The sequence below is a fragment of the Phoxinus phoxinus genome, assembly GCF_949152265.1.
Source record: "Phoxinus phoxinus genome assembly, chromosome: 14".
In the NCBI taxonomy this organism is placed as follows: Eukaryota; Metazoa; Chordata; class Actinopteri; order Cypriniformes; family Leuciscidae; genus Phoxinus; species Phoxinus phoxinus.
The window spans coordinates 2,795,096-2,821,148 of NC_136889.1; the positions used below are offsets into that span (position 1 = coordinate 2,795,096).

Sequence of the window (26,053 nt, forward strand, 5' to 3'; positions counted from 1 at the left end):
CAGTAGCTGGTTGGTTTAACTAAGACTAGTCTGACAATTTAGTTATCTAATGCCTGGTTCAGATTACACTTTTTTTTTTTGTCTGTTACGATAGTCACTGTGTCAGATTACGCGATTTTGAAATCTTGTCGTGGACAAGAAACATGTCAGACTACACGTTGCTTTCCGACCAGTCGTCGCGTGGCGTCTCGCACACACACTTTTTTTTTCAAGATTTGTCAAAACTTATGTCAGATGCATAGAAAAACATAGATTGGCCTAATTTGAATCTGAAAATAACTATAGTTCCTAAAGGAACACTCCACTTTTTAAAAAAAATAGGCTCATTCTCCAGCTCCCCGAGAGTTAAACAGTTTTACCGTTTTCTAACCCATTCAGCCGATCTCCGGGTCTGGCGGTAACACTTTTAGCATAGCTTAGCATAGATCATTGAATCTGATTAGACCGTTAGCATCTCTCTCAAAAAAATGACCAAAGAATTTAGATATTTTTCCTATTTAAAACCTGACTCTTCTGTAGTTACATTGTGTACTAAGACCGACAGAAAATGAAAAGTTGCGATTTTCTAGGCCAATATGACTAGGAACTATACTCTCATTCCTGCGTAATAATCAAGGAACTGCTGCCGTACAGCAGCGCAATGATATTACTAACTTAGTGTCGGTCATGTTGGAAGTTACCGAGTTGGGGACTATTTTCAGGCGCTGTGTAATATCATTGCGCTGCTGGTACAGCAGCACAGATCCTTGATTATTACACAGGAAAATCGCAACTTTTCATTTTCTGTCGGTCTTAGTACACGATGTAACTACAGAAGAGTCAAGTTTTAAATAGGAAAAATATCGAAACTCTTTGGTCATTTTTTTGAGAGAGATGCTAACGGTCTAATCAGATTCAATGATCTATGCTAAGCTATGCTAAAAGTGCTACCGCCAGACCCGGAGATCGGCTGAATGCATTCGAAAACGGTAAAACTGTTTAACTCTCGGGGAACTGGAGAATGAGCCTATTTACAAAAAAAAAAAGTGGAGTGTTCCTTTAAGACACAGTCACAACATATTGACTGTGTTTATGCAACTGACCCCAAGTCTGTTCTTTTCAGTCTGTCTGTGTGCTGTGATAATGCCGTCTTCCTCTTTCTGGAAGCTGCTGAGGAAATGAGCCTTTAACTAAATAAACAAAAGGAGGAAGACAGGAGAAGACCTGCGTGCAGTAAATATATACAGAAACCGGATCGTCCAAGATCTACCTCACAAGACAAATGATTTCAAGAGATGACAGACAAACCTAATCCCAATGCGTTACAGACGAGGCGCTTTATGTATGAAAAAGTCATTATGTATAATGATAAAAGCATGTTGCTCTCGCTGGATTTCATGTGATGTGCATTACGAAATGTGTCCAAATGCAATTCATAATACAACACTTATAAAAATTATATTATAAAAAATATGCTCTCTTAAGTATGTCAAAAATGGCAGTTAAGGTTTCCTCTCTCATCGTTTTACATAAACGAGTAAATTAAAGCAAATATTTATTTTATTCTAAGCGGCACATTGAGTAGTCGCAACACTGGATGTCAGTCATTTAAGATTTCTACTCCCAAATATTAAATGTTTAGCTTTACACTCTTTCACTGTTAAAAGTAAACGTTGCACTGGAATTCATGCTTGGCTTCTCTAAACAGCAAAGCCGCTCTCCTTTGATTTGATTGGCCGTCTCAGTCATTTTGACGTTGACAAGCGATGTTAGACCGCTGAGGCCGATTACAACTCGCATTTGCAATTTAACATGTTGCAATTCTTAGTTTTGAGAACAAAGTCAGAATTGCGAGATGTAAACATGCAATTGTGAGTTTTGAGCAGTCCAGCCTAAAAATGTAAGCACTTTTAACAATATAAATTGTTTCAAAGCAGTTTTACAGTAAAAATAGGAAATTACAGTAACAGAGATTGTTTTGGCTTTACAGCTCTATAATAAAGTCCAGCTAAAGTTAGTTTTAACCTGTTGATATGTTTATAGTTTGCAGCCTGAAGAATTACACATGCTTTTTAATTAATAAGTGCAGATTAAGTCTCATATCTCATGTGATGAGGACGTTTATATAGGAGTTTTAAAGGCACAGCAACAAAAAACATCATGTTTACTTCTAAGAGAGCGTAGAAAATGCTAAATTTTGAAATTTTGTAGAGCATCTTTATTATTGTTTATTAATTTAGACATTTTATTCAAAAGCAGTATAATGTTGTCAGTGAGTACCGTGGTGCAGTAGCATAGTTTACCATCTTTAGACACTGCTGAAGGTGCGACAGGATTCACTGTTTACATCCGTTAATGTTGTAGTGCTCCTGCTTTCCTCTGGTACTTCTGTCCCGGGGAACTCGTCGTTGGGGGAAGTGTGTGTCTATAGGAGGAGATGTAGTTAGAGGAGGAGTAAATGGAGCGGAGAATGTGAGCAGGTGACGGAAGCCTTTGTGTTTGCTGTGCTTCGTCTCCGGGTTTCTGCAAAGATTCAATCACCAAAATAAATTCGAATGCGTCTCTTTTTGTGTTCGCCTCTCACCTTTCATTTCTGATCGATGAGACCGTGTTCGGTGAACGCTTGTGTCGATCATGTGCTGTTGCCCTCTTTAGTTTGACAGGTAATTAGTATATAACTAATACTAAATCAACACTGTTTTACATTGGCACAATTATAGTTTTTAGTAATATTTTGAATTGGTTTTTAATTTTATATTTTGCATTTTCATTTTAAAGTTTTAGTTTTTGTCATTTTTTTGTCATTTTTTTAATTCATTTTTATTTTATTTCTATATTTTTTTATTTCGGTTTCAGTCATTTTAGTACTTCAAGATGAACTAAAAGAAAATTATTATTTTTTAAATTTTATTTTGAGTTAACGAAAATGTTTTATTTATTTATTTATTTATAACCTTTATTTTGTTGTGTGTTTTTGTTATTCTTTTTTAATGTCTATAGTTTTTATTAGTTTTTATTTCGGTTTTAGTTATTTTAGTACTTCAAGATAAACTAAATGTAAATAAGTAAATATTTAATTTTATTTTGAGTTAACAATATTATTTATTTATAACCTTTATTTAACCAGGGGAAAACACCTTTTTGAGATTAAAAATCTCTTTTCAAGATATGTAGCCAAAAATAATATGTACACACATACAAAACCTATAACAGAAAATTTGATATAAAAAAAAAATTACTGTACCGTTCATTGACCTCCAATTCTCGAATATTGGATTTAAAATATTTCAGTAGTCGTGTCCCAATTTGTGTACTAATGCACTATTCTATGCTGTTTATAGTATACCGTAAATAGTATGAATACTGTTCTCACACTGAAATTTCCAAAAAGAATAAATACCCGGATGATGCAGTTAATTAAACCGAGAAAAAACAAACAAAAGTTGGACACTTCATGCACTCAACTGTCACATGCACTTTAATTATATAGCGTCAGCATCAGACTCTGATGTTGAATGACAAAATAACCTTATAAAATGTATACACTGCACGGATGAGTGCATAAGTACATAGTGCATAAGTGCATAACGTATACAGTGATGATAACCCTAATGCAAAGTATCACTAGTACTATTTTGGGCCGTATCTTGCACCCAGCGCAATTTACTTTGTACACCGACGCATGTATCATTTCTATTCTGCACCAGCGCACAGCGGACTTTTCCCTCCACAGACGCACGTCGGTAAATTAGGGAATGAACTTGCGCTCGCGGGGGGGCGGTTCAGCGCAAAGAGGAGGTGTGTTCCGGCGCAAAACTGCCCTGGTGCTATTTTCCAGTTTTAGAAAGCAATTGCGCCACTGACCAGGAAAAAAACAGTCTAAAGACAGTGGCGCGTTGCGCGTTAGTGATATGGTATTTTAAGGGCGCGTGCTTGGCCATAATGTAGCGTGTTAACGCGCATCCACTTTGATTCTTTAATATAAACAGACGCAGCAGTTTTCATTTTTGAAAATCATACACTATTACAAGGAAAAATATTAACACACGAGGGAAATCATTGTTGTGTCCGTGAAGATGTGAAGAAGATCTATCTAGATTTAAAAAAAAAAAAATCTAGATTAGGCTACATATTTACCCAAATTATACGCCTGTTTAACCGAAGCTGATTTGTGTGTGTTTCTCCCATCATCCCCAATGTCACTTCTCTGTGTTTTACGGTCCTCACGAGAACGTCGGCCTCCTCGGCTGTGAACCGCTCCTGGCGTGCGCTGGCAAATCTGCCGTTATAATAGCAATCCGCCGTGGAACAAGCGCGCCGGCTCTTAAAGGGAATGTGAGAGGATGCTCTGATTGGTTTATTTCACGTTACGCCCAAACCACACCTATGAATAATGAAGCTACTTCAGACCAACCACTTTTAGATTTGCGCCGGGCGCAAGAGGCATTCATCCCGCCGGGAAAATAGCAACAGCGCCGGGATCCGCCCACAAAGTTACTTGCGCTTTGCGCTTTGACACTTGCGTTTCAGATCGTTACAATAGGGCCCATTGTCTTTGAAAATTCCTCAAAAAGGTCATGCACCTTTTTGTCACTATTACAGTCCACATGTATTATATCACAGAAATCAAAGCTCATTATTATCGAACCGCGCTAACACCACAGCTGCTTATGCTCACGGTTAGTGCAGTTCCCTCCGCAGGTCACGTTTAGATACTCTACGAGTGCTGACTCAGATGCTGTTGTGCATCTCTCTCTCCGTGCTGTTGTGCTGAAACTCAGAAACACAGACAGAGGCCCATTAATCACAGCCGTGTCCGACTCAATTAAAACAACAGGCTATTCCTCTTACGCCGTATTGCACCAGCATTTCATGCCCACGCATCTGCATTGAAACGGGTGTATCGTCTGCTTTTGAGGCATGTTAATGGTGCTTTGTGTTCTTTTACACATGGCAAACAATTACCATCTTTCTCTGAATAAATGCATGCACTTTTTACCATCATTAGCTCATGAGCGTCCTTCAGATGCATTAGCAGAATGTTTCTGTTTGTGTTCACACACCACACGGTATGATAGGGAAGTTGTCAGAAAAGTGCTAATTAATGAAGTCGTTTCGCTTTTTTACACATCTGAGCATACCTTCCTAATCATGCAAGAGCATCAGCTCCTGAAAGCAAGAAAAAGAGACGCTGATCTGCTGTTTCTGTTTGTCAGCGTAATTAGCTCTTATTGCAGGAAACGTGTAGCATATTCCACTTCTGCTTGAAGCTATGCATGTTTTTATCCGTTTTTATTGATAATGATAATGTTCAGAATAGCATTCTACCATCCTACTCATATTATTTATGTAGTATGCACACTGTGTACAGTTGTTTGCATGAGCTAATGTTTGCAAAATGTGCAATACGGCCTGATAATGTGAACTGAACCAGTTAAATAAATGTGATCGCTGCATATTCAAAGTCCAAACACGGTGATGTTGCACTTTCCACAGGCTTATGGGTTCAGAACAGTTTGCAAACAATGAATAGTGTGCAATTATTTATGCTAAGCTGTTTATTATGATCTACTGTTGATCAAATATGACACATTTTAGAGTGCATATCTCTGAATCAGCATCAATTACATTTCAAAATAAGAGTCCTGGTGTATTTCAGGCTTGTTTATAATTAAAATCCTGCATTATGTATTTTGGTTACACAATAAAATCTGGCATTTAGTTCAGCAAGAACTTGTATAGATTCTCTCTGGATTGTCACATTACAGGAAGATTAGTCACATTAGTGCATAAACCAAACACCATTAGAAGATTAGCCACATTAGTGCATAAACCAAACACCATTTTAATGCATATGTGTATGGCCCTGTCCCAAATGGCGCACTTGATGTGGACTTTCGGTCTCGTGGACTTAAATTGCGCGTGCTCGCTGAGTCTACGAGTCCGTAGGCCGTCCCATTCATCATTTTAACGCTCTGAAGTGTGCTCAGCAGCGCCCCCTTTGTACCCTTGAAGCGGTCTTCCGCGAAGCCCGCATGGATGCAGGCTTCACGCACTTTAACTACCCAGGAATCCTTGCGAATTTGCGAAAGGCCAATCAGACAACGAATGGGAGGAGCTTTGACTCATGTTAACATGGATGAGAAGAAAATATTTAAGTGTAAATATCATTATTTTTATAACCTATGTGTACATTTTGCCAGTTATTACCTACAGTTTATACAAACATTATGGTCATCAACCAGTGGTTGATGTCTCAAACATAAATATAAATATATATTTATATTTAATATAAACAGAAATAGCGCACTGAATAATAGGCTACGATCGCATTATGCTTAATTAAATAAATATAACCGAATGTCAGGGCTTTACTGAGTCATATGTAAATGTAGAAATATAATATTTAAACAACAACCGGACCGTCTTCCTATTTCCGGCGTGGCGATCGAGTCTGTCCCAAAAATACCTCTCAATGCGCCCTCGTGCACTCGCGCCAAGGGCCCTATAGGTCTGCACTACATGACGTCACCAAAGTGTGGACTCTGAGGAAGTCCACAAGTCCGGAGTGTGCCATTTGGGACAGGGCCTAAATCGAATAAAACAAGTCTTGAGTATTTTAAACTCGCAATCCCCGTTTTGCAGTTGAATGTGTGCCTGTTTAATAAAGTAAAAGAAGCTGAGATGCATAATATATTTTGAGATTGTTTGTTCTACATAATGTACACGTTTGTTGTCGTTAATTAAAACCAAAACCTTAAGTTTTGATACTTGAAATAAAATAAACGTTAACTGAAATAAAATAAAATCTGAAAAAGCCTTCTAAAAAAGAAATATCAAGATATCAAATAATAAGAATATAATATTCTATATTAGCAAGTTGTAAGTGCAACATTTCTCATTTTCTTTAGTTTGACTTGAAGTAGTAAAGTAACTAAAACCGCACAAACAAAAAGGCACACCGCGGAAACTTTTGGCCACTAGAGGCGCTAGACCTGTAACTTTCACGTCGAGCGCCCCAGTGGCCACAAGCGCCGCAGCACTGTCGCAAAAGTCATGGGGTTCCATTTAGCTTTGGTTTGTAGCCTGTTAGCTTCATCTGCCCATATTTAGCTTCTACTAAAAAGAGAAAATAATGACAAAGACATATGACTGTATACTAGGAGCAAAGAGTTAACTTACCAGTCTAATAATAAAGTTGAGAGAAGAGAATCGGTTTTACATCCAGCTTCTTCTCTCAACCTGCGCCAACAAGCAAACTCCTTTCCAAGATCGACTCTTGTTTTTCCTCGAGCACGATCCCTCTTGCGTTTTCTCTTTTTTGCCTCCTCAGAAGCAGTTTTAAACTTTTTCCTTGCCTCAGCCATGGCCAGGAGTCGAGCAGGCGGAAAAATAGTAGCAAAAGCGTTAGCTCCTTGAGCATATCAGAGCTTGTGGTCACGTGACGGTCGTAAAGTGATTCGTTCTCCAGGCATTCTCAGGTCACATGACCTGGCCAAAGACGGTGCGGTGCGTCTTCTCTAAACTTACATAGGCGGTATTTCAAGAGGGCAGCCCCGCTCGGAGCATTGATAGTGTCAAGCGCTGTATATTGGCCTGAGGAATCATTTAAAATAACTTGTATGCTTCAACTCTTTAGGTCACAAAGTCCGCGCCTTTGTTTAAATAAAAACGAATAAAAACTATATAGATATATTATAAAAGACAAATGACAAAAACACAAAAAGAAATTACTAAAACTAACTAAACTTAAAATGAAATTGGAAAACATAAAAATATTCAAAATATGAACTATAATAGTATCACAATTATGCTAAAACAATACTGATTTGAATTTAAATGAATTCAATGAATTTATTAAATTAATTGTACTTGTGCAGTTCTTAAATGTAATATTAAAATGCCTGTTGATCTGTCGTGCACATGTTTTCCCCTCAGCTTTGGATGTTCAGGCCTCGACACAGGCGTATCTTCTCAAAGCTCCCGCATGAGCACAAACTAGACCTCGACTTAATATGTGACCTGATCCAGCAAAATGAGTCACAGTGACCCAAATTTCAAAATTGAGATTTTGATATCAATGGAAAGAGGAGATCTTTCAAATGATATCCTAGTCAAAGTCATACCTTGAATGGTTTTAAAGATATACACATTTGAATTATGGTCGTCTGCCCTCTTTTTCCAACTGGAAACCTGAGAAAATAGCTTTTAAAGTTTTTTGCCCGTATTTTTGTAGATATCTTTCAAAATCCATTGCATTTAAAGGGATAAACTATTTTTTTTACAGCTTAATTTGACCAAAGATATTAATATATATAAATGCTATTACAGTAAACTAGGCTGAAGATCAAATTATTGTAAAGTATTTATTTGAATAAATATTTTAAAAGGCACTTTTACAAAGATTTACAAAAATCAGAAAGATTGAACAGAAGTGCTACATTTTAGCTAGAGAGAGAAAAAGTGTGTGTGTGTGTGTGTTTGTGCGTGTGTGTGTGTGTGTGTGTGTGTGTGTGCGCGTGTGTGTGTGTGCGTTTGTGCGTGTGTGCGTGTGTGTGTGTGCGCGTGTGTGCGTGCGTGCGTGCGCGCGCGCGTGTGTGTGTGTGCGTGCGCGCGCGTGTGTGCGTGTGTGTGTATGTGTATGTGTATGTGTGTGTGTGTGTGTGTGTGTGTGTGTGTGTGTGTGTGTGTGTGTGTGTGTGTGTACTAGGCTAGTTGACAATAACAGTGTAACAAATTAATAACGGAGATACCAACAGTTAAATATAGGGTTTACACAGAGCGCTGCGAGTCTGACAGGAGGATGGCTGGACCAATCGCGTGCCGCGGGGCTTCCCATTGACAAATGATCAGCGTTTGTGTACATTTCTAAACTTTTTGATTGGCTCAATACAACGTGTAACACCATTTGGAGAGCAGAGATAGTGACGTTTCAGGGGATACCCGGGAAATGCTCAGAGGTGACGAGAGGATTTGAGAAAAGCAATGTTCATTTCCAACGAATTTAGTAAAACTTTGTCAAGTTTAATAGTCATTTAAATACATTTGCTCAATTATCTGGACCACGAAACTTTGGAAGATTATTTTTGAATGTCTTTTCTTTGAAATTAGCAAAAAAAAAATTTTTTACATTTTTTTATTGTTTTTTCACATTATCGGCCCGTATCTTGAAATGGAACGTTGCGACTTCCGACTCATTTCGCCAGATCGGGTCACATATTATATTTGCATTCTCACAGCGTTTCCCACTCTCCAATGTTTAACAGATTGCTGCATTATTTACCATCCAAGAAAAACTAAATACATGCAACACTTCTTCACTATGTGCCACTATCACCATCTGCCTGTGATCTGCGGTTGAAGATCCTCACAGTATGTTGCGAACAGCATCTCTCACTGTGAAGATGTTGAGCGGTATCTGTGGTAAAGCTCGGCTCTGTCACAAGGCCGAAGGTGACGTATATATATATATATTAGGGATGTGCATCTCCATAACTGAGGCTGATGCGATGCGCATCTCGATGCATAGCCAACGCTACGATACATTAAAGATACGTATAAGCAGCTACCGATGCGATGCGATACGATTCACTGCTATTACGATGCGGTGCGATTCAATGTAATACGATGTAATGGAGAAAAATATGATATGCAATTCAATATGGTATTGCTACATATATATATATATATATATATATATATATATATATATATATATCATATGTTCTTCTGTCTTGTTTTTTTAAATATTACAAACAAAATACAAAAAATCCAATGTCCACACCATTCACAGTAATGAGAATTTGAAGGGAAAAGGTTTAGTTGTCATTGAAATGTGAAATGTCTTGACCGGACATGAATATGTATGATTTGCCAGCATCTCTCCCTGATGTACATTTATTTCTTTCCTCTCAACAGAGCGCAGTTTAAGAGAAAACACTCTGAAGTATATTGAGCTTCTGGAGGACAGACTTCACAGGTACTGGATATTTCTCATCTCGCCGTCTCTCACACACACACACACACACACACACACACACACACACACACACACACACACACACACACAGCCCCTCGTCCTGTCCCTCGGGTGATTTTTCCTTATTATTTAAACCGTTCACACTGTCTGGCCGTATTCCAGTCCTGTCTCTCTGGATGCTTCAGTGTATTAAATCATTCAGGTCCACGCTGACTGCATCAGTCCGTTCCTGATGAGCTCATCTTTATGTGTCTTTAAAGCAGGGCATAAGTGACATTTCCAAATTAAGATGAAATGAAACGAAAAGCTGCCACTTCAATAAATTGTCTAACAGAAATGTGTATTTGTTTTGAGCACTCTTGGCTCATTTTTGGCTGTTTTTAATGTGTGTTTTTTTAGAGCTCTCTAGAGCCACTTGCAGCTGTTTCTGAACAAGATCCGCCCACTTAGAATGACATTCTGATTGACATGTGAAGCGACCAATCACAGTTCTTTCTCTATTTTTTTTTTACATTACATTCCGCGGTGGGTTTATCTGAAATATTAATAATATTGTTGTTGTTGTTTTAGATAAACCAAGTTGTGCTTGACATATATAATGCAAAAAAATATATAAAATAATGTAAATAACAACTGAAACTATATAAATAGACTCTTTATGTATTATAGATATTTACTAGTTCTATTATATATAGAAATAATATTATAAATATTTTCCACTTTTTTTTTTTTTTTAGATATATATGACTAAATATACTACCGGTATATTGCTGGACTAATGCAGTTAAAGGATTAGTTCACTTCAGAATTAAAATTTCCTGATAATTTTCTTTTCATCCAAGATGTTCATGTCTTTCTTTCTTCAGTTGAAATGAAATGAAGGTTTTTGAGGAAAACATTCCAGGATTTTTTAGTAAATTATCAGGAAATTTTAACTAATCCTTTAACTGCATTATTAATAATTTAAGTACATTATCATTTAGTTTTATACATTTAACATTTTTTGGGTCGTCATCTGATTTCCAGTGTAAAATCTGCAACCTGAAGCAAAGCCGTTTGAGAACCTCTGGTTTAATTAATGTGAAAATAGGAACACAATCCTTCTATTTTCGAGCTTTTAATATTATGAAGTCTGCATAAGTGGCGTCCAGAAGCCGTACATTTCAAGCATAGTACTAAAAGGTTAGACTTTCCTCCGCTCTGTCCTGCTCCAGCTGCAAAAGCTTTTATTTAGCATCTCTCTCAGCCTAAATGCCACACAAATTGGCATAATTGAATGAGTTATTAGTTGCTGTACTCAACCGTAGAAATGTAGCATTCATTACATTTCAATAACACACTATGGGCGTCCATCTGGAGGGAAGCATGGCATATGGTTTACCGTTCGCTCCTTTGGAATAGCACATGCTCGGATGCCAGAAGCGCCGTCTCTTGCCAAGGTTATTACTGTACGAGTTGAAGAGGAGGGGCTGTGGCACGGGACTGTCTCCAGAAAACCCTCTCTTCTCGCTTTCCTTCAATTTTATTTTACCCAGAGTGATTGTTCTCCTTGTTACTCACCATGGAAACCCGACTCCAAAAAGCAGGCAGGCATTAGCCGCCGGTCATACTCAACCCGACGAGGGTTTCTTTTGTTCGCCCAGCTAAAATAAATGGACCAAACTCTCCAGCTCTCTCTCTTTCCTGTGGCACAAATGGGAATATAAAAAGAATAGCTCGCCCAAAAAATGAAAATATTCCATTTGCTCACTCGCATTTCAAACCCGTATGACTTTCTTTCTTCTGGTGGGATTGCTCGGTTTTCATTTTTTGAACGTAGATGGGGAATGACTCTGTCAAGCTTTCAGGAATAAAATAAAAAAGCGCCTAAAAGTACCTTTTTTTTTGGTCATTTTGGAGCCTTTGGTCATTATGTATGAAAAGAGCAATTCTTATAAAACAACATTTTTCACTTCAAATTCTAACTTCAAATTCTATTGGGATCCAACATTTTAGCAGCATTCTAGCACGTCTTATTTTATTGACATTGAACATTTAGCAACAATCTAGCATGTCAAATTCTATTGGAATCCAACAATTTAGCCACATTCTAATGTCAAATTCTACTAAAATTCAACATTTTAACAGCATTCAAACACATCAAATTCTAATAACATTCAACATTTAGCAACATTCTAACACGTCAAATTCTATTGGAATCCATCATTTTAACAACATTCTAACGTCAAATTCTATTGGAATCCAATATTAACAACATTCTAGCATCAATTTATATTGTATTCCAACATTATAACACATTAAATTATGTTAGAATCCAACATTTTAACAGCATTCTAACACGTTAAATTCTAATGACATTGAACATTTAGCAACATTCTAACGTCAAATTCATTTGGGATCCAACATTATCAATATTCTAACATCAATTTCTGTTGTTCTAACTTGTTGAATTCTACTGGATTCCATTGTGAGTCATGGAGAGATCCTTTATGCACATGTACTTTACTTTCTCTGGCCTTCATGATGCATGCAACCAAACACAAACTTGTAAATGAACCTCTGTAGGTTTGTGTGGCCGCTGAATAAAGCCACCGGGAGGATCAAAGAGGTTTGATGGGGTTTCTGGAGAGAGTACAGCGCTGTGTGTTGTCGCTTTAGGAAGCGGTCTGTCTCTGGAGACAGTGGGTGTGAAGACCGTAATTATCATCCTCTCCGTATGAGTTTGCCCACAGAAGAGTTTCATGGACTGTAGGAAACAGAAGGGAGCTTTAGTGTCTTTATATAGTGACATGTATGACATTGAGGTCCTCATTGAATGTATGACATTCTGAGACGTGTTCCTCAGCTAAATTCGATCATCATTCACACTTTCGTTTGGAAATAAAAAAGATTAGTGAGTACTTTAATTTTATTGAACAAAACTAGAGTTTTCACAAGTGTGCTGAAATCAGCAGCGCTGCACTGACTGACAGTTATTGTTTTTCATGAGACTTTTCTGAATACCTGATACTTCACTTTGACCGTTTATTTTTAAACCTAGTGATTTTATAATATCTATTGGTATATATTTATAGTTTTTGGTCATCACGTTAAAAATGACATTTGAAGTGCTGAACATTTTTTGCGTGTGCCCAATTACAGGCGTCGCGTTTCTTATTCCAACATTCACATTAGCTTCAAGTCTTTATTGCAATCAATAAAACTGCTTTATTGGCAAATTAGGCAAGTGTGATAACGGCATTCAAATATAAATACAACATTAAAAAGTCAACCATAATTGATGGTTTTGTGTGGATGTACAGTGAACAGAATGCTCAACTCAAGCTGGCTTATTGAAAACCAGGAAGTATAATTCCTACATTTCCTGAATTCCTAATGGACTATAAGTCATAATAAATTGAAAAGATTGAGACAACTATTCATCAGCATGCATTGATTAATCTATGTTGTAGCAAAAAAAAAAAAGAAAAAAAAAGGTGCGACCAAATCATGTGCTGGTGCGACCAGTTGGTAGCACCAGTGCAACCAGTGAAAAAGTTAGTCTGGAGCCCTGTAGCAATTAAATGACATTAAATGATATACCTTCTAGCTCTGAACGGTTCTCTTAAATGTTCTCGAATCGGATTATTCACACCAGGTTTTTTCTCGTTGGATAGTTGCTCATGCAATCTTGTTTTTTATACTCTACGGTTATTATGAGTTTGTTTAATGTTTTTGAAAGAAGTGTTCATTAAGGCTGCATTTTTTTTGAAAACATTAATATTGTGAAATATTATTACAATTCAAAATAACAGTTTTCTGTGTGAATATGTTCAAATGTAATTTATTCCTGTGATCAAAGCTGAATTTTCAGCATCATTACTCCAGTCTTCAGTGTCTGTCATGATTCTGCCTTCTAGTCCTTGTCTTTCTTTAAGTCTTGAGGCAGGATCATGACAGACCCATGTTTAATGTGCAAGCACATGGCCTTGTTGGGCCATGTGCTTGTGTTGTCTCGTCTTCTAGCCCCGCCCTCCTTGTTATCCTCGTTTTGTCATTATTGCTTTACCTGTGTCACCTGTTTTGTTATCATTAGTCTCCCTATTTAATCCCCTTGTGTTTGCTGTCCTGTGTCGGTTCATTGTTAATCCATGTCAAACCTTTGTCTGAGTATCTTGTCAAGAGCTGTTGTTCTGTTGCGCTATTGCCTGTATTAGTTGTTTGTTTACTTGTAGTTATCTGTCACAGTCTCAGTCTAGTTAGTCTCCATTGTCCTGTCTTGTTTTGCCCCCTCGTGGGTTTTGTTTTTCCCTGCTTTTGTCTTTAATTAAACGTTGTGTGTTGCATACAGTCTGCGCTTGGGTTCATCTGCTATCCACGTAACAGTGTCACATGATCCTTCAGAAATCAGTATAATATGATGATCTGATGCTCAAGAGACATTTATGATTATTATCAATGTCGAAAACTGTCGTGCTGGTTCATATTTATGTGGATGAACTTTTGATGAACAGAAAGTTCAAAAGAACAACATTTATTTGAAATATAAATATTTGTAACATTACATAAATGTCTTTACTGTCACTTTTGATCAGTTCAGTGTGTCCTTGCAAAATACAAGTATTAATTTATTTTAAAAAACAAACTAACTTTAGTGGACATCTAATATTAAAAGTGGAGCATCTTCTCTGCCTTGCGTCTAAAAAACGTATAGTTCAAAGACACTGCAAAGCCACTGGCAAAGAAGAAATGTCTAATTTCATGAATATACATGCACTTTCAGTCTTATTTTTCATAAACATTCACGGACTAATGGAAAGACTCCAATAGTTTGATACATCAGCGTTGACATGAGCTCAGATAAATTAAGTTCCTCTGTTTTAGAGATGTGTCCTTAGTTACACTCACCCCCAATGCACTTAATTCAGACTTAAACTTTTCTAAATATCATTGAATTTAAAGGTAAAGCGTCAAAGCAAGTGTAATTTATTGTATTTCTGACTGTAGCTGTGGATGTCCAGCGCTGGAACACATTTGTGAGGCAGATTTGGAGGCTTGTCATCTTCTCCTGAAAGTCCTGGATCAGCCCAGCGCCTCAGAAGCGGAGGATCTCCCCTCCACGCCTGGATCCGGTCCAGATGTTCTGTTGATCACTGAAGAGGAGGCGGACTCTGCCATGTTGACGGCTCTAGGGGGACGCTGGTGTCCTCAGGCTGATCTACAGCACTCAGAGTTCATGAAGGTAAAGACACACACACACACACACACACACACACACACACACACACACACACCATTGTGCTTTTATAACAATCAAACATGAAACATCAAAATTTGCTTTCTTTAAAGAGGTCCTATAACGCCCTTTTCACAAGATGTAAAAAAAGTCTCTGATGTGCCCAGTGTGTGTGTGTGTGTGTGTTAGCTCAAAATACTCCACAGATATTTTTATATATCATGTTCAAATTGTCACTTTTTGAGGGTGAGCAAAAACACGCAGTTATTGTGTCTGTCCCTTTAAATGCAAATGAGCGGCTGCTCCCGGCACAGGGGGCGGAGCTTCAAGAGCTTGTGTGTTTGCAACTCTGATTGCCTCACACACACATGCACTGAAAATTTCAGAAACTGTTCAGCCTTTTATGTTCAAACCGGAGTCAGACAAAGATGGAGAGACTCAAGAAGAAGAGTATGTAGAAGCAACAGGACATTTCTGAATGGATAGTTGATGAATTTATGTAGTTTATGTGGAGTTAAATATCTTCTAGTCATTGATTAGCATATTCTGTCTTGATAATCTATAAATCGCGTTCCGGGGGCGGGGTTTATGTAAATTTTAGGGTTAGTGGTGTCACTAACCCGGGAGGAATGTCGTGTAGTTCCTACCAGCCGTTTGTTGTGGTCAACCACCCCTTTAATGTTCATGGTCTAAAAGAATTGTCTTTGTAAACTTTCATCAAAATTTTTAACCTCTGAAATTATGTATTTTTTATACTGACTTTACTATAGGCCACTCCAGTTGATTTACATATGAAATAATAGTCCAATAAAAAATTTTTTTCATGGAACCGTTTGTTGAACCTTTAGACAAAATCTATGTCAATAGTATGATATAAATATGGATGAAAATGGCTCAATTTTATTCCGAGGCCCAAACTGGTGCAGATGCTGATATTTATTTTGGCCACAAAGTAAGATGAAATTCTATTGCCTGTAATGTCAATCATTGAGGTCTTTATAACATTATAGCAAATACTTGCGTAAAATTATAGAAATATCAGTCATCACTTTATCTGACAATAATATGTCTTAGTAAGATGGTATTTAAATGGTTGGTTTTATGATCAAACATAATGCAACATTATAACGATGATTGAGAGATGAACAAATAAATCTGATGATCATATTCAATACTTAAATTTTTCAAAACAATTATGTATGGATAATAAGTTATTCAGTCCAGTAAGTGTTCATCTTGAAATATTACTAACAATTCACGTTTACTTGATAAAAATCAGTGAAGATTTCACAGCAAAAAGACTTTACTTGCAAAAAAAGTGTAAATATCAATCAAACGGCAGAAGGCATGTAGTAGATTGTTTGATCATATTGATAATTTAGAGGCCTTTTCATATCATATTCATATAAATAGAAATATTCATATCAAATATGATACAGTAGGCTTTATAGGGTTAATGTTAAACAGCAGTGATGGTATTAATAATAATGGCATGGCACTGTGATCAAAACCATGATACTTTTTTTTTTTGTTAGTGTGATAATGAACATAATTTGTATAGTTTGGACAATTGTGCATATGCACGTCATCTTGGGGTGATTTTAACCTGGAGAGTCCAGCAAACTCACACTGGAAAATGACTTGTTCTTTACCAAAGACAAAATGAGAAACGTCTACAAATAGAAACCCTGTTCCCTCGACTCCTTTCATTTCCATAAAAACCATCCATTTTCTGAATGACTCTAATTTCCACTCTTTTCTTCTTCGTCTTCGTCTTCTGCCCTTCTTGTTCATAACTTTCTCTAACTGGTTGTAATATCTTCCGGCTCAGCGGGGCTCTATTGTCTCTAAGTGCATGGCTGTGTCTTCTCTTTCTCTTTCTGTCTTTGTCTTTGTCTGTTGAAGATCAGCCACTCCTCCTAACACTCCTCCAGGACTGAAGGTGAGGAGCCTGCACAGCATATTATTGATGCTATATGCATATTATTTATAGAAAAATCCAATAAATATGAATATAATAACAGTATGATTATTATTCATTGCAAATTAATTAAAACATTTAAATAATATTCAATAATAATATAATTAAATATAATGTAATACAATAATAATAAGTATTGTTATCATTATTAAATATTGTAAATTACATAATTAAATATATTATTAGTATTATTATTTATTGGACTATTATCTGTTGGACACTCTTGCAAAAAAATATAATACAATAATAATAACATTGTATAAGTATTGTTATTAAATAGTGCAACATATTTAAATATATTACACAATTAAGTATTTTATTATTATCATTATTACTATTATATTATTATTATTGGACTATTATCTATTGGACACTCTTGTACTTATATATTTATTACTGTAAATAAGATTCAATAATGTAATTGAATATAATGTAATATGATATTAATGAATTAAGCTAAATAATTAATTATGATAATTAAATATTGTAAAATATTTAAATAAATTAAATATTAATTAAATATTTAATTGTTATTATTATTGTTATTATTTACTATAATTGATGAATGGTATCATTTGTATATATTTTATTTATTATAATGTATTATTTATGCCATTATACACTCACACATGTGATATTAACACACTCACTCACTTACACACACACACACACACACACACACATATATATATATTAATTTAGTACTATATATATATATATATTAATTTATATATATATATATATATATAAAGTAAAAAATGATATTAAATATATATAAATATGAATTATTTTTATTTACTATAATAATTTACAAATTTCATTATTATTGTATTTGTGCTATTGGACGCACTTTTATTTTTATATAAGTCTGTATACTTTTTTTTCAGTGCTATGTTTCTTAAGAATATATTTCTTTGGCAAATATACCAATGACTTTCTGACAAACTAAATATGATTTTAAACCAAGTCAGAATCTAATAAAAGAGGCAGTGGTCTGCTATGGGCACTTTAATATTGCTCCCTGCTGACAGGAGATGATAATTAATATTGTGACGTTTAAATCCAAATCTATGAGAAATGAAGCTGTAATGTGTTCTACTGAGGTCGGGCTAATATATCTGCCGCTGTGCTAATTATTGTCTGCTTTAGCACACAGATCCTGAATGCAATCATTACCACACAGATGGGCCGAACCCATTCAATTATTTTTCTTCTTGTCAGCCGTAATGACGAGTTATTGCGCACTTCCCGTAATGTCAGTGCGCTGAGTGCTTTTTAATAATAGATGAGGTTTATTGTTTTGTTTTAATCTTCGGCTAAAGTGAATCATTCGTCCTCCTGTCTCTTGCAGAAATTAGAGGAGTTTCTCTTCTGTTTGGAGGACGAGTCTCCTGAGGTGAGTGGAAAACTTCAGTCTGTCATCTCAGGGTTTACTCTGTGTTGTTAAAGACACACAATGTTATCAAGTTGTTTCAGAATATTACTTTTTAAGTAGTGTGGGCTCTTTTTTTACGGTGCATTTAGTCATTTTTCCACCCATTTTTTTTATCACTTGTAAGAAAGAAGCTCATAGGGTTCATTCAATCATTCAGAATGATTTTTTTAATTTGTTTTTTTTATTATTAAAGAAAAGCACAAGCATCTTGTACAATCATTAGATTGTTACAGAATTAAATGGGGGGGGGGAGGGGGGTAAGTAAAAAATAAACAAGCATAATAAATGCCCTCATATAAATGAACATGTAATCATAATAATATTTATACAGGTGAAAATTAGAATATGGTGCAAAAGTTCATTTATTTCAGTAATTCAACTTAAAAGGTGAAACTAATATATTATATAGACTCATTACATGCAAAGTGAGATATTTCAAGCCTTTATTTGTTATCATTTTGATGATTATGGTTTACAGCTTATGAAAACCCCAAATTCAAAATTAGAATATTGTGAAAAGGTTTTCATAAGCTGTAAGCCATAATCATCAAATAATCAACAAATAAAGGCTTGAAATATCTCACTTTGCATGTAATGAGTCTATATAATATATTAGTTTCACCCTTTAAGTTGAATTACTGAAATATATGAACTTTTGGACGATATTATTTTTTTTTTTCGAGATTTATAATCGGAAGGATTCTTTAATTCTGATCTAAACAATCACATTAACAAGTGATGCCCCGAAATAAAAATTCTGGGCCGAAATCGAACATTTGGGATGCATTTGTAAAAAAAAAAAAAAAAACTAGTTGTTTTGAACATAGAAAAATATATTTTGAGGAATGTTATTAACCAAACAGTGTTTGGTCCCCTGTTGACTTCCATAGTATCTTTTTTCTCTATGCAATGGAAGTCAATGCGGACCAGCAACTGTTTGGTTACCGACATTCTTCAAAATATATTTTTCTATGTTCAGCACAAGATATTAATATAGGTTTTTACAGAAGAAAGAACTTCATGCAGGTTTGTAGCAACTTGAGGGTGTGTTTGCTATGATCAGAATTATATTGGTCTTCCCTTCATGAACGATTTCTTGAGTAATATGCCTCTCATGATTATCACAAAGGTGCAATTCTTGCAGTCTATATGCAGTCCTTTTAGACGCTATAATAAAGAGATTGTGGTGACCTTTAAAAACATACGCCCAGAGTGATTTCCATTAGGTCTCAATAACTGTATTTCACAGTTTTCTGTGTCTGTTGTTCTTGAATCTGTCCCCGGAGACTCCAGCCCAGCCTCATTCAAAAGTGTTTTAATTCGCCCAGTGTGATGTTAGCATCTATAAAAGGTGTTTCATTAGCTGGTGTGGTGGGTCTAAAAATAGACCAAGACCTCATTACAGTCGACACGAGGCCGTTCCTGAGAGAAACGAGCGGACGTGAGTCAGTCGACCACCTTAGCACCGTGTCCTAGCCGTTATGCGCGATAAAATGCCTCTTTTCCATGTTAATCAGAGTTTTTGTCCTAACCAGCCACGGCGGCGACACGCGACGATGCTATTATTCTATCAACAAACACAAAGTGTGGCAATGATAATCTCAGGTACAGTTTATGTGCTTTATTTAATGTTAAAAGCATCATTTAAATGTATCATTTAGTGCTCCAGCTTTGTAGCTGTAAAAGCAACACTGGATAATTCACCTCAGATCTTGAAATGAAACCAATAGAAACAAGAACGTTCAAACTGTGAACAAACAAGTGTATTCTTTGACAAAGATTGTTTTAGTAACTCAGTAGCCTATGTATTTTTAATAATGTTTAAATGGTGTAATATTTGTGAATTTGATTATGTACTTATCCATTTTCTTGCGAGTGCCGCCAAGATAACTCTCTGGTGCCGTGCACTCGCCACGAGACTCCGCCCACACGCTGTTCTGATTGGCTGTGCACTCGCCACGAGACTCCGCCCACACGCTGTTCTGATTGGCTGTGCACTCGCCGTGAGACTCCGCCCACACGCTGTTCTGATTGGCTGTGCACTCGCCACGAGACTCCGCCCACACGCTGTTCTGATTGGCTGTGCACTCGCCGTGAGACTCCGCCCACACGCTGTTCTGATTGGCTGTGCACTCGCCACGAGACTCCGCCCACACGCTGTTCTGATTGGCTGTGCACTCGCCGTGAGACTCCGCCCACACGCTGTTCTGATTGGCTGTGCACTCGCCGCGAGACTCCGCCCACACGCTGTTCTGATTGGCTGTGGGTTTTGATTGATTTTGACGCATCTCACAGTCGCGTCTAGTGTGGACAGACAAATTATTTGTCACTGGAATCTTATCGCATCGCGTCTGGTTAGGACACGGTGTCAGTTGACCACCATGTCCTAGCCGCGACGCGTGAAAAAATATCATATTTATTATAATATGGTATATTTTCCATGTTAATCAGAGTTTTTCTCCTGACCAGCCGCGGCGGCAACACGCGACGATTCTATTTTAGAAACTGTTTCTATTTTTCTGCGACGTCGCGCTGGAACCTTATCTTATGTAACACGGTCCACACTAGACGCGACATGACTGCGAGATGCGTCAAAATCAATTAAAACCCACAGCCAATCAGAACAGCGTGTGGGCGGAGTCTCACGGCGAGTGCACAGCCAATGAGAACAGCGTGTGGGCGGAGTCTCGTGGCGAGTGCACGGCACCAGAGAGTAATCTTGGCGGCACTCGCAAGAAAATGGATAAGTACATAATCAAATTAATAAATATTACACCATTTAAACATTATTAAAAATACATAGGCTACTGAGTTACTAAAACAATCTTTGTCAAAGAATACACTTGTTTGTTCACGTTCTTGTTTCTATTGGTTTAATTTCAAGATCTGAGGTGAATTTAATGTTCATAAGTACATAATCAAATTCAGTGTTGCTTTTACAGATTCTCTGATTAACTCTGGATTAACATGAAAAAGAGGCATTTATCGTGTAGTCAGGACACGGCGTGAGACACTCTCTGACTCTGAGCACAGGAGGAAAACACTGAATCACGGTTTGATGGAATTGGGACAGACCCGGCCGTGTGGACCTGTCCCAGTTACCTGCCTCATGCTAAACTGTTGAGTGAAGTCATTAGAGCATCACTGTCACGCTGTCAGGTCAGGAGTCTTGGGGAAGAGGAGCTTGGGGAAGCATTTTATGCTTCACTATGTTTACGATTTGCAAATAGAGATTCACTATTTTTCATGACTGACCCCGTTAGCGCACGCTTTTCTCAGTTGCTTGTAAAAAGATCATATGGAAAGCATCGCAATCTATTTTATCCCTTGTTTATGTTTACAAAGCATAGTAACACTTTACACTGAGGTTCATTAGTTAACATCAGCTAACATGAACTAACAATGATCAATACATTTGTTACAGTATTTATTAATCTTTGTTAATGTTAGTTAATAAAAATACAGCTGTTCATTGTTTGTTCATGTTAGTTCACAGTGCATTAACTAATGTTAAGAAATACATCCTTTGATTGATATGAACGTTTCATATATTCGCCAACAACAATTTTACTCTCATTTGGCTCTTGGCGAGTGTTAATTTTAGGCCTTGGCCACACTTGACCAGCTAAAGATGTGTGTGAGCAACAGTGTTTTGCAGGTTTAATGATCTCCTGCTGACTGTGGATGTGTTTTGTGTCTCAGGATCTGTGTGGAGAGACGTCAGAGCTGACGGAGCGCTGTGAACTCATCAGTAACCGACTGCATTACCTGGAAGACCAGCTTCAGTCCGCCATAGACAACCACGACAAGGACCTCACTCATATCCTTACAAAGCTAGGTGTGCGTGCATGTCTGTGCATGCTACGAGTTTTTTTACTGATAGGGATAGATTTACACTATTTACACTTGCCTCAAAATGGATATAAATCCTATCTTCAATTCCCGTGCTATATTCAAATTGAATGTACACGTCAATGAAAGCATGCATGTTGCAGTAGCGCTGTCATCAGGGTGAAGAAAGTAGTCTACCTGTAATATGAAAATGTGAAGATACATTTCTGGCTCTGACAGATTTTAAATCGTAATTTTGGCCAGTAATTTTTAGCTGTTGAATACGCTATAAAACCACACTCATTCAGAATGTGCACTTATTGCATAGACGAAGAACATTCTAGGCCCTATTTTAAGTGTCAAAGCGCAAGTAACTTTGTGGGCGGATCCTGGGCGCTGTTGCTATTATACCGGCGGGATATATGCCTCTTGCGCCCGACGCAAATCTAAAATGTGTGTGTCTGAAGTCGCTTCATTACTCATAGGTGTGGTTTGGGGCGTAACGTGAAATAAACCAATCAGAGCGTCCTCTCACATTCCCTTTAAGAGCCGGCGTGCTTGTTCCGCGGCGGATTGCTATTATAACGGCGGGTTTGCCGGCGCACGCCAGGAGCGTTCACAGCCGAGGAGACCGAAGTTCTCGTCAGGGCCGTAAAACACAGAGAAGTGACATTGGGGATGATGGAGAAACCACACAAATTAGCTTCGGTTAAACAGGCGTATAATTTGGGTAAATGTGTAATCTAGATTTATTTATTTTTTAATCTAGATAGATTTTTTTTCACATCTTCATGGACACAACAATGATTTCCCTCGTGTGTTAATATTTTTCCTTATAATAATGTATGATGTGCAAAAATGAAAACTGCTGCGTCTGTTTAGATGAGAGAATCAAAGTGTGTGTGTTGTTCACACGCTACATAATGGCCAAGCACGCGCCCTTAAAATAGCATCTGACTAACGCGCAACGCGCCACTGTCTTTAGAATAGGTTTTTCCTGGTCAGTGGCGGAATCGTTTGCGCCGGAACACACTCCTCTTTTCTCTGAACCGCCCCCGCGAGCGCAAGTTCATTCCCTAATTTACCGACGTGCGTCTGTGGAGGGAAAAGTCCGCTGTGCGCGGGTGCAAAATAGGAATGATACATGCGTCGGTGTACAAAGTCAATTGCGCTGGGTGTAAGATAGGGCCCAATGTGTTTAAAATGCATATACACAGGTCAGTTGTATAACATTTGTCCTGTTTAACTCGTTAATCTGAATGTACGAAGCAAACTGTTTGCTGAAAACATCCTCAATTTAACAACAACACTGAGATAGGAGCGTTTATAGGAACATTTATTACTATAATGGTGTGTGTGTGTGTGTGTGTGTGTGTGTGTGTGTGTGTGTGTGTGTGTGTGTGTGTGTGTGCGTGTGCGTGTGTGCGTGTGTGTGTGTGTGTGTGTGTGTGTGTGCAATGTGTCTCAGACCACCTCCTGAAGTGATTTGTGTGATCGGATTTAAATCCATCTCGAAAGCATTTTCGGAACACCTGGTCTTTTCACGATCGGATCCACCCTAGTAACGCCCTAGCAACCACTCAGAGCACCTTAACAATGCCATAGCAACCACCTTGAGCAATCTAGCAATGCCCCTAGAAACCTGAACTCATTATTCTGCACTCGTTACGGATGTGTCCTTGTGGGTTTCTTCAGGTCACTCGTATTGGTTGTCAGACTGGAATGATCTGTGCGCTTCATTCTCATGTTCTCAGTTGGACTGGAGAAGAAATGACTCCATCATTCCTCCGTCACTTACAGCCGCAGGAACACGTCTCACACGCTCATTAGAGCCCTTAATGTGACGCTTTAACACTCCGTCTCGTTCGACACCACATGATGCTCTCTTCTGGACAGGAATTAAAGGGTAACTAAACACTAAACCAACTTTTTTTAGTTAATGATCTGTACGAATGGAGCTTCATAAATGCTGTTCATTGATTCGAGTACATTTTTTAACATTTGAGTATAAAGTGTTTTAATTTTAAAATAAATGGTGTAAAAACGTCTGAGTGCTGCCCTCTTCAGGTTAAACGGAATCTCCTGAAGTAGGGGTACTCTCTGACGTAGGGTACTCTCTGACGCTGCGAGCTCACCACGCCCCTGCGGCAGCCCCTGGTATAAAAGCATCTGGTTCCGTCAACACCAGAGCAAGTCAGGAGCTGGAAATTGGAATTACAAGTTTTGAAAACGACCAGGGTAGCGTATTTTAGCATCTAGTTAGCATAGCATTTATAGTTATTTAGATTATTTTGTGTAGCCTATAGGTAGTTATTTAGCATAGTTGTTAGTGTTGTTAGAAGCATAGTTAGTTAGTAACGTTAGCATAGTATTGCATCAGTTAGGATAGTGTAGATTTTTAGCATTAGCTTTATCTGTATTTAGTACAGTGGTTAGGATGGTATAGGTGTAGTGTTGCCGGTTGCAACAGCACTGCTGGACTGTATAACTTCCCACCAGACTTAGAAATTAGGCGCCAGTGTTTACATGCACTTGTGTGCCAAACGCTGCTCTTCCTGCATGGACTCCACAACCGCCGGCGCGTTTTGCTGGATATTTTTTTTCACATAGCGGCAAAATATGCTTAACGGAGGTCAATAGTAATAATAATCCACTCAGATACTGGACCCATTCTCTCTAGCGCGGCTGCTTCGCTAGCATCGTCGGATGCCGATCGCGAGGCGGGAGTTAATGCGATGCGACACCGCAGTTTGAGCTAGCGGCTCGAATTGATATGATTTTAGCTCTGTGTCCACAGACAATTCCTCCACTTCAGGTGAGAAAAGTCCTCAACTTTAAATGACCGCTCTGTTGCAAAGCTACTTGCGTCACTCTCCATCTTAGCGAGTCTGACAGCAGCTGTCAGTCACTGCGGGTCTGTCAATCACCCGCTCAGCCCCGCCCTCGGTTCGTCCGTTGGGCTCTGCCCACTTTTCCAGCATTTTTCAAATATTGCCAGTGGGTGGAGTCAGGCTCTGACCAGGGGTTTAGTTACCCTTTAAGGAGAATCCTCAATGCATCACTGGCCATTTCTTTTCTTTTTTTGAGAGCTATTGAATATGAGGGATAAGAAAAGGAACTGCTTTTAGTCATTAGAGAAATTCTGAGCTCAGCAAAGGTTGAAAGGAAGCGACAGACAGGGAAAAGGGGAATGGAGAGAGCCTAGTCCGCCCGTCACTCTCCGGTGAGATTAAAGCGTGAGATGAAGGGAAGGTTATGACATAGTGCGCTGTCATCGCTCTGACATCTTCATATTTCTGCCCACCTGTGTGCCGAGTGGATCCGTGCTTTGCTTTCACTGAGAGGAAACAATACAGAGGAGATTGATTTGATCTGGTTCTGCTTCAGGATCAAGGTTTTACATTAGACAGACATCTATAGGCGTTATTTTATGATTAATGTGTATGATGTTTACATGCACGTTCTTACCCTGATCATTCTTAATAAGCCGAATATGCTTATCGGGGTAAAGTCATAAACGCATCAAGCATAGTCACAGCTAGATTTGAGCTGATTTCACCCAGCATGTAAACACATAAACCTGCTTTCTGACGGCTTATTGAAGTGCGCGTGTGTGATATGTGACAGGAACTA

At 37.8% G+C, this 26,053-nt stretch overlaps 1 protein-coding gene across 2 annotated transcripts in view; it reads left to right on the forward strand.

Annotated features, from left to right (window-relative positions):
• The window catches only part of disc1 (DISC1 scaffold protein), a 62,300-nt gene that overhangs the window by 32,562 nt on the left and 3,685 nt on the right, over positions 1-26,053 (forward strand). Inside the window, exons 10-13 of one of the 2 annotated variants that reach the window (XM_079636161.1) lie at positions 9,898-9,958; positions 14,945-15,179; positions 18,506-18,550; positions 22,292-22,427. In XM_079636161.1, coding sequence (XP_079492287.1) covers positions 9,898-9,958; positions 14,945-15,179; positions 18,506-18,550; positions 22,292-22,427 — 477 coding nt within the window. The remainder of the gene's footprint in view (positions 1-9,897; positions 9,959-14,944; positions 15,180-18,505; positions 18,551-22,291; positions 22,428-26,053) is intronic. The other variant, XM_079636162.1, reaches the window with a different exon arrangement.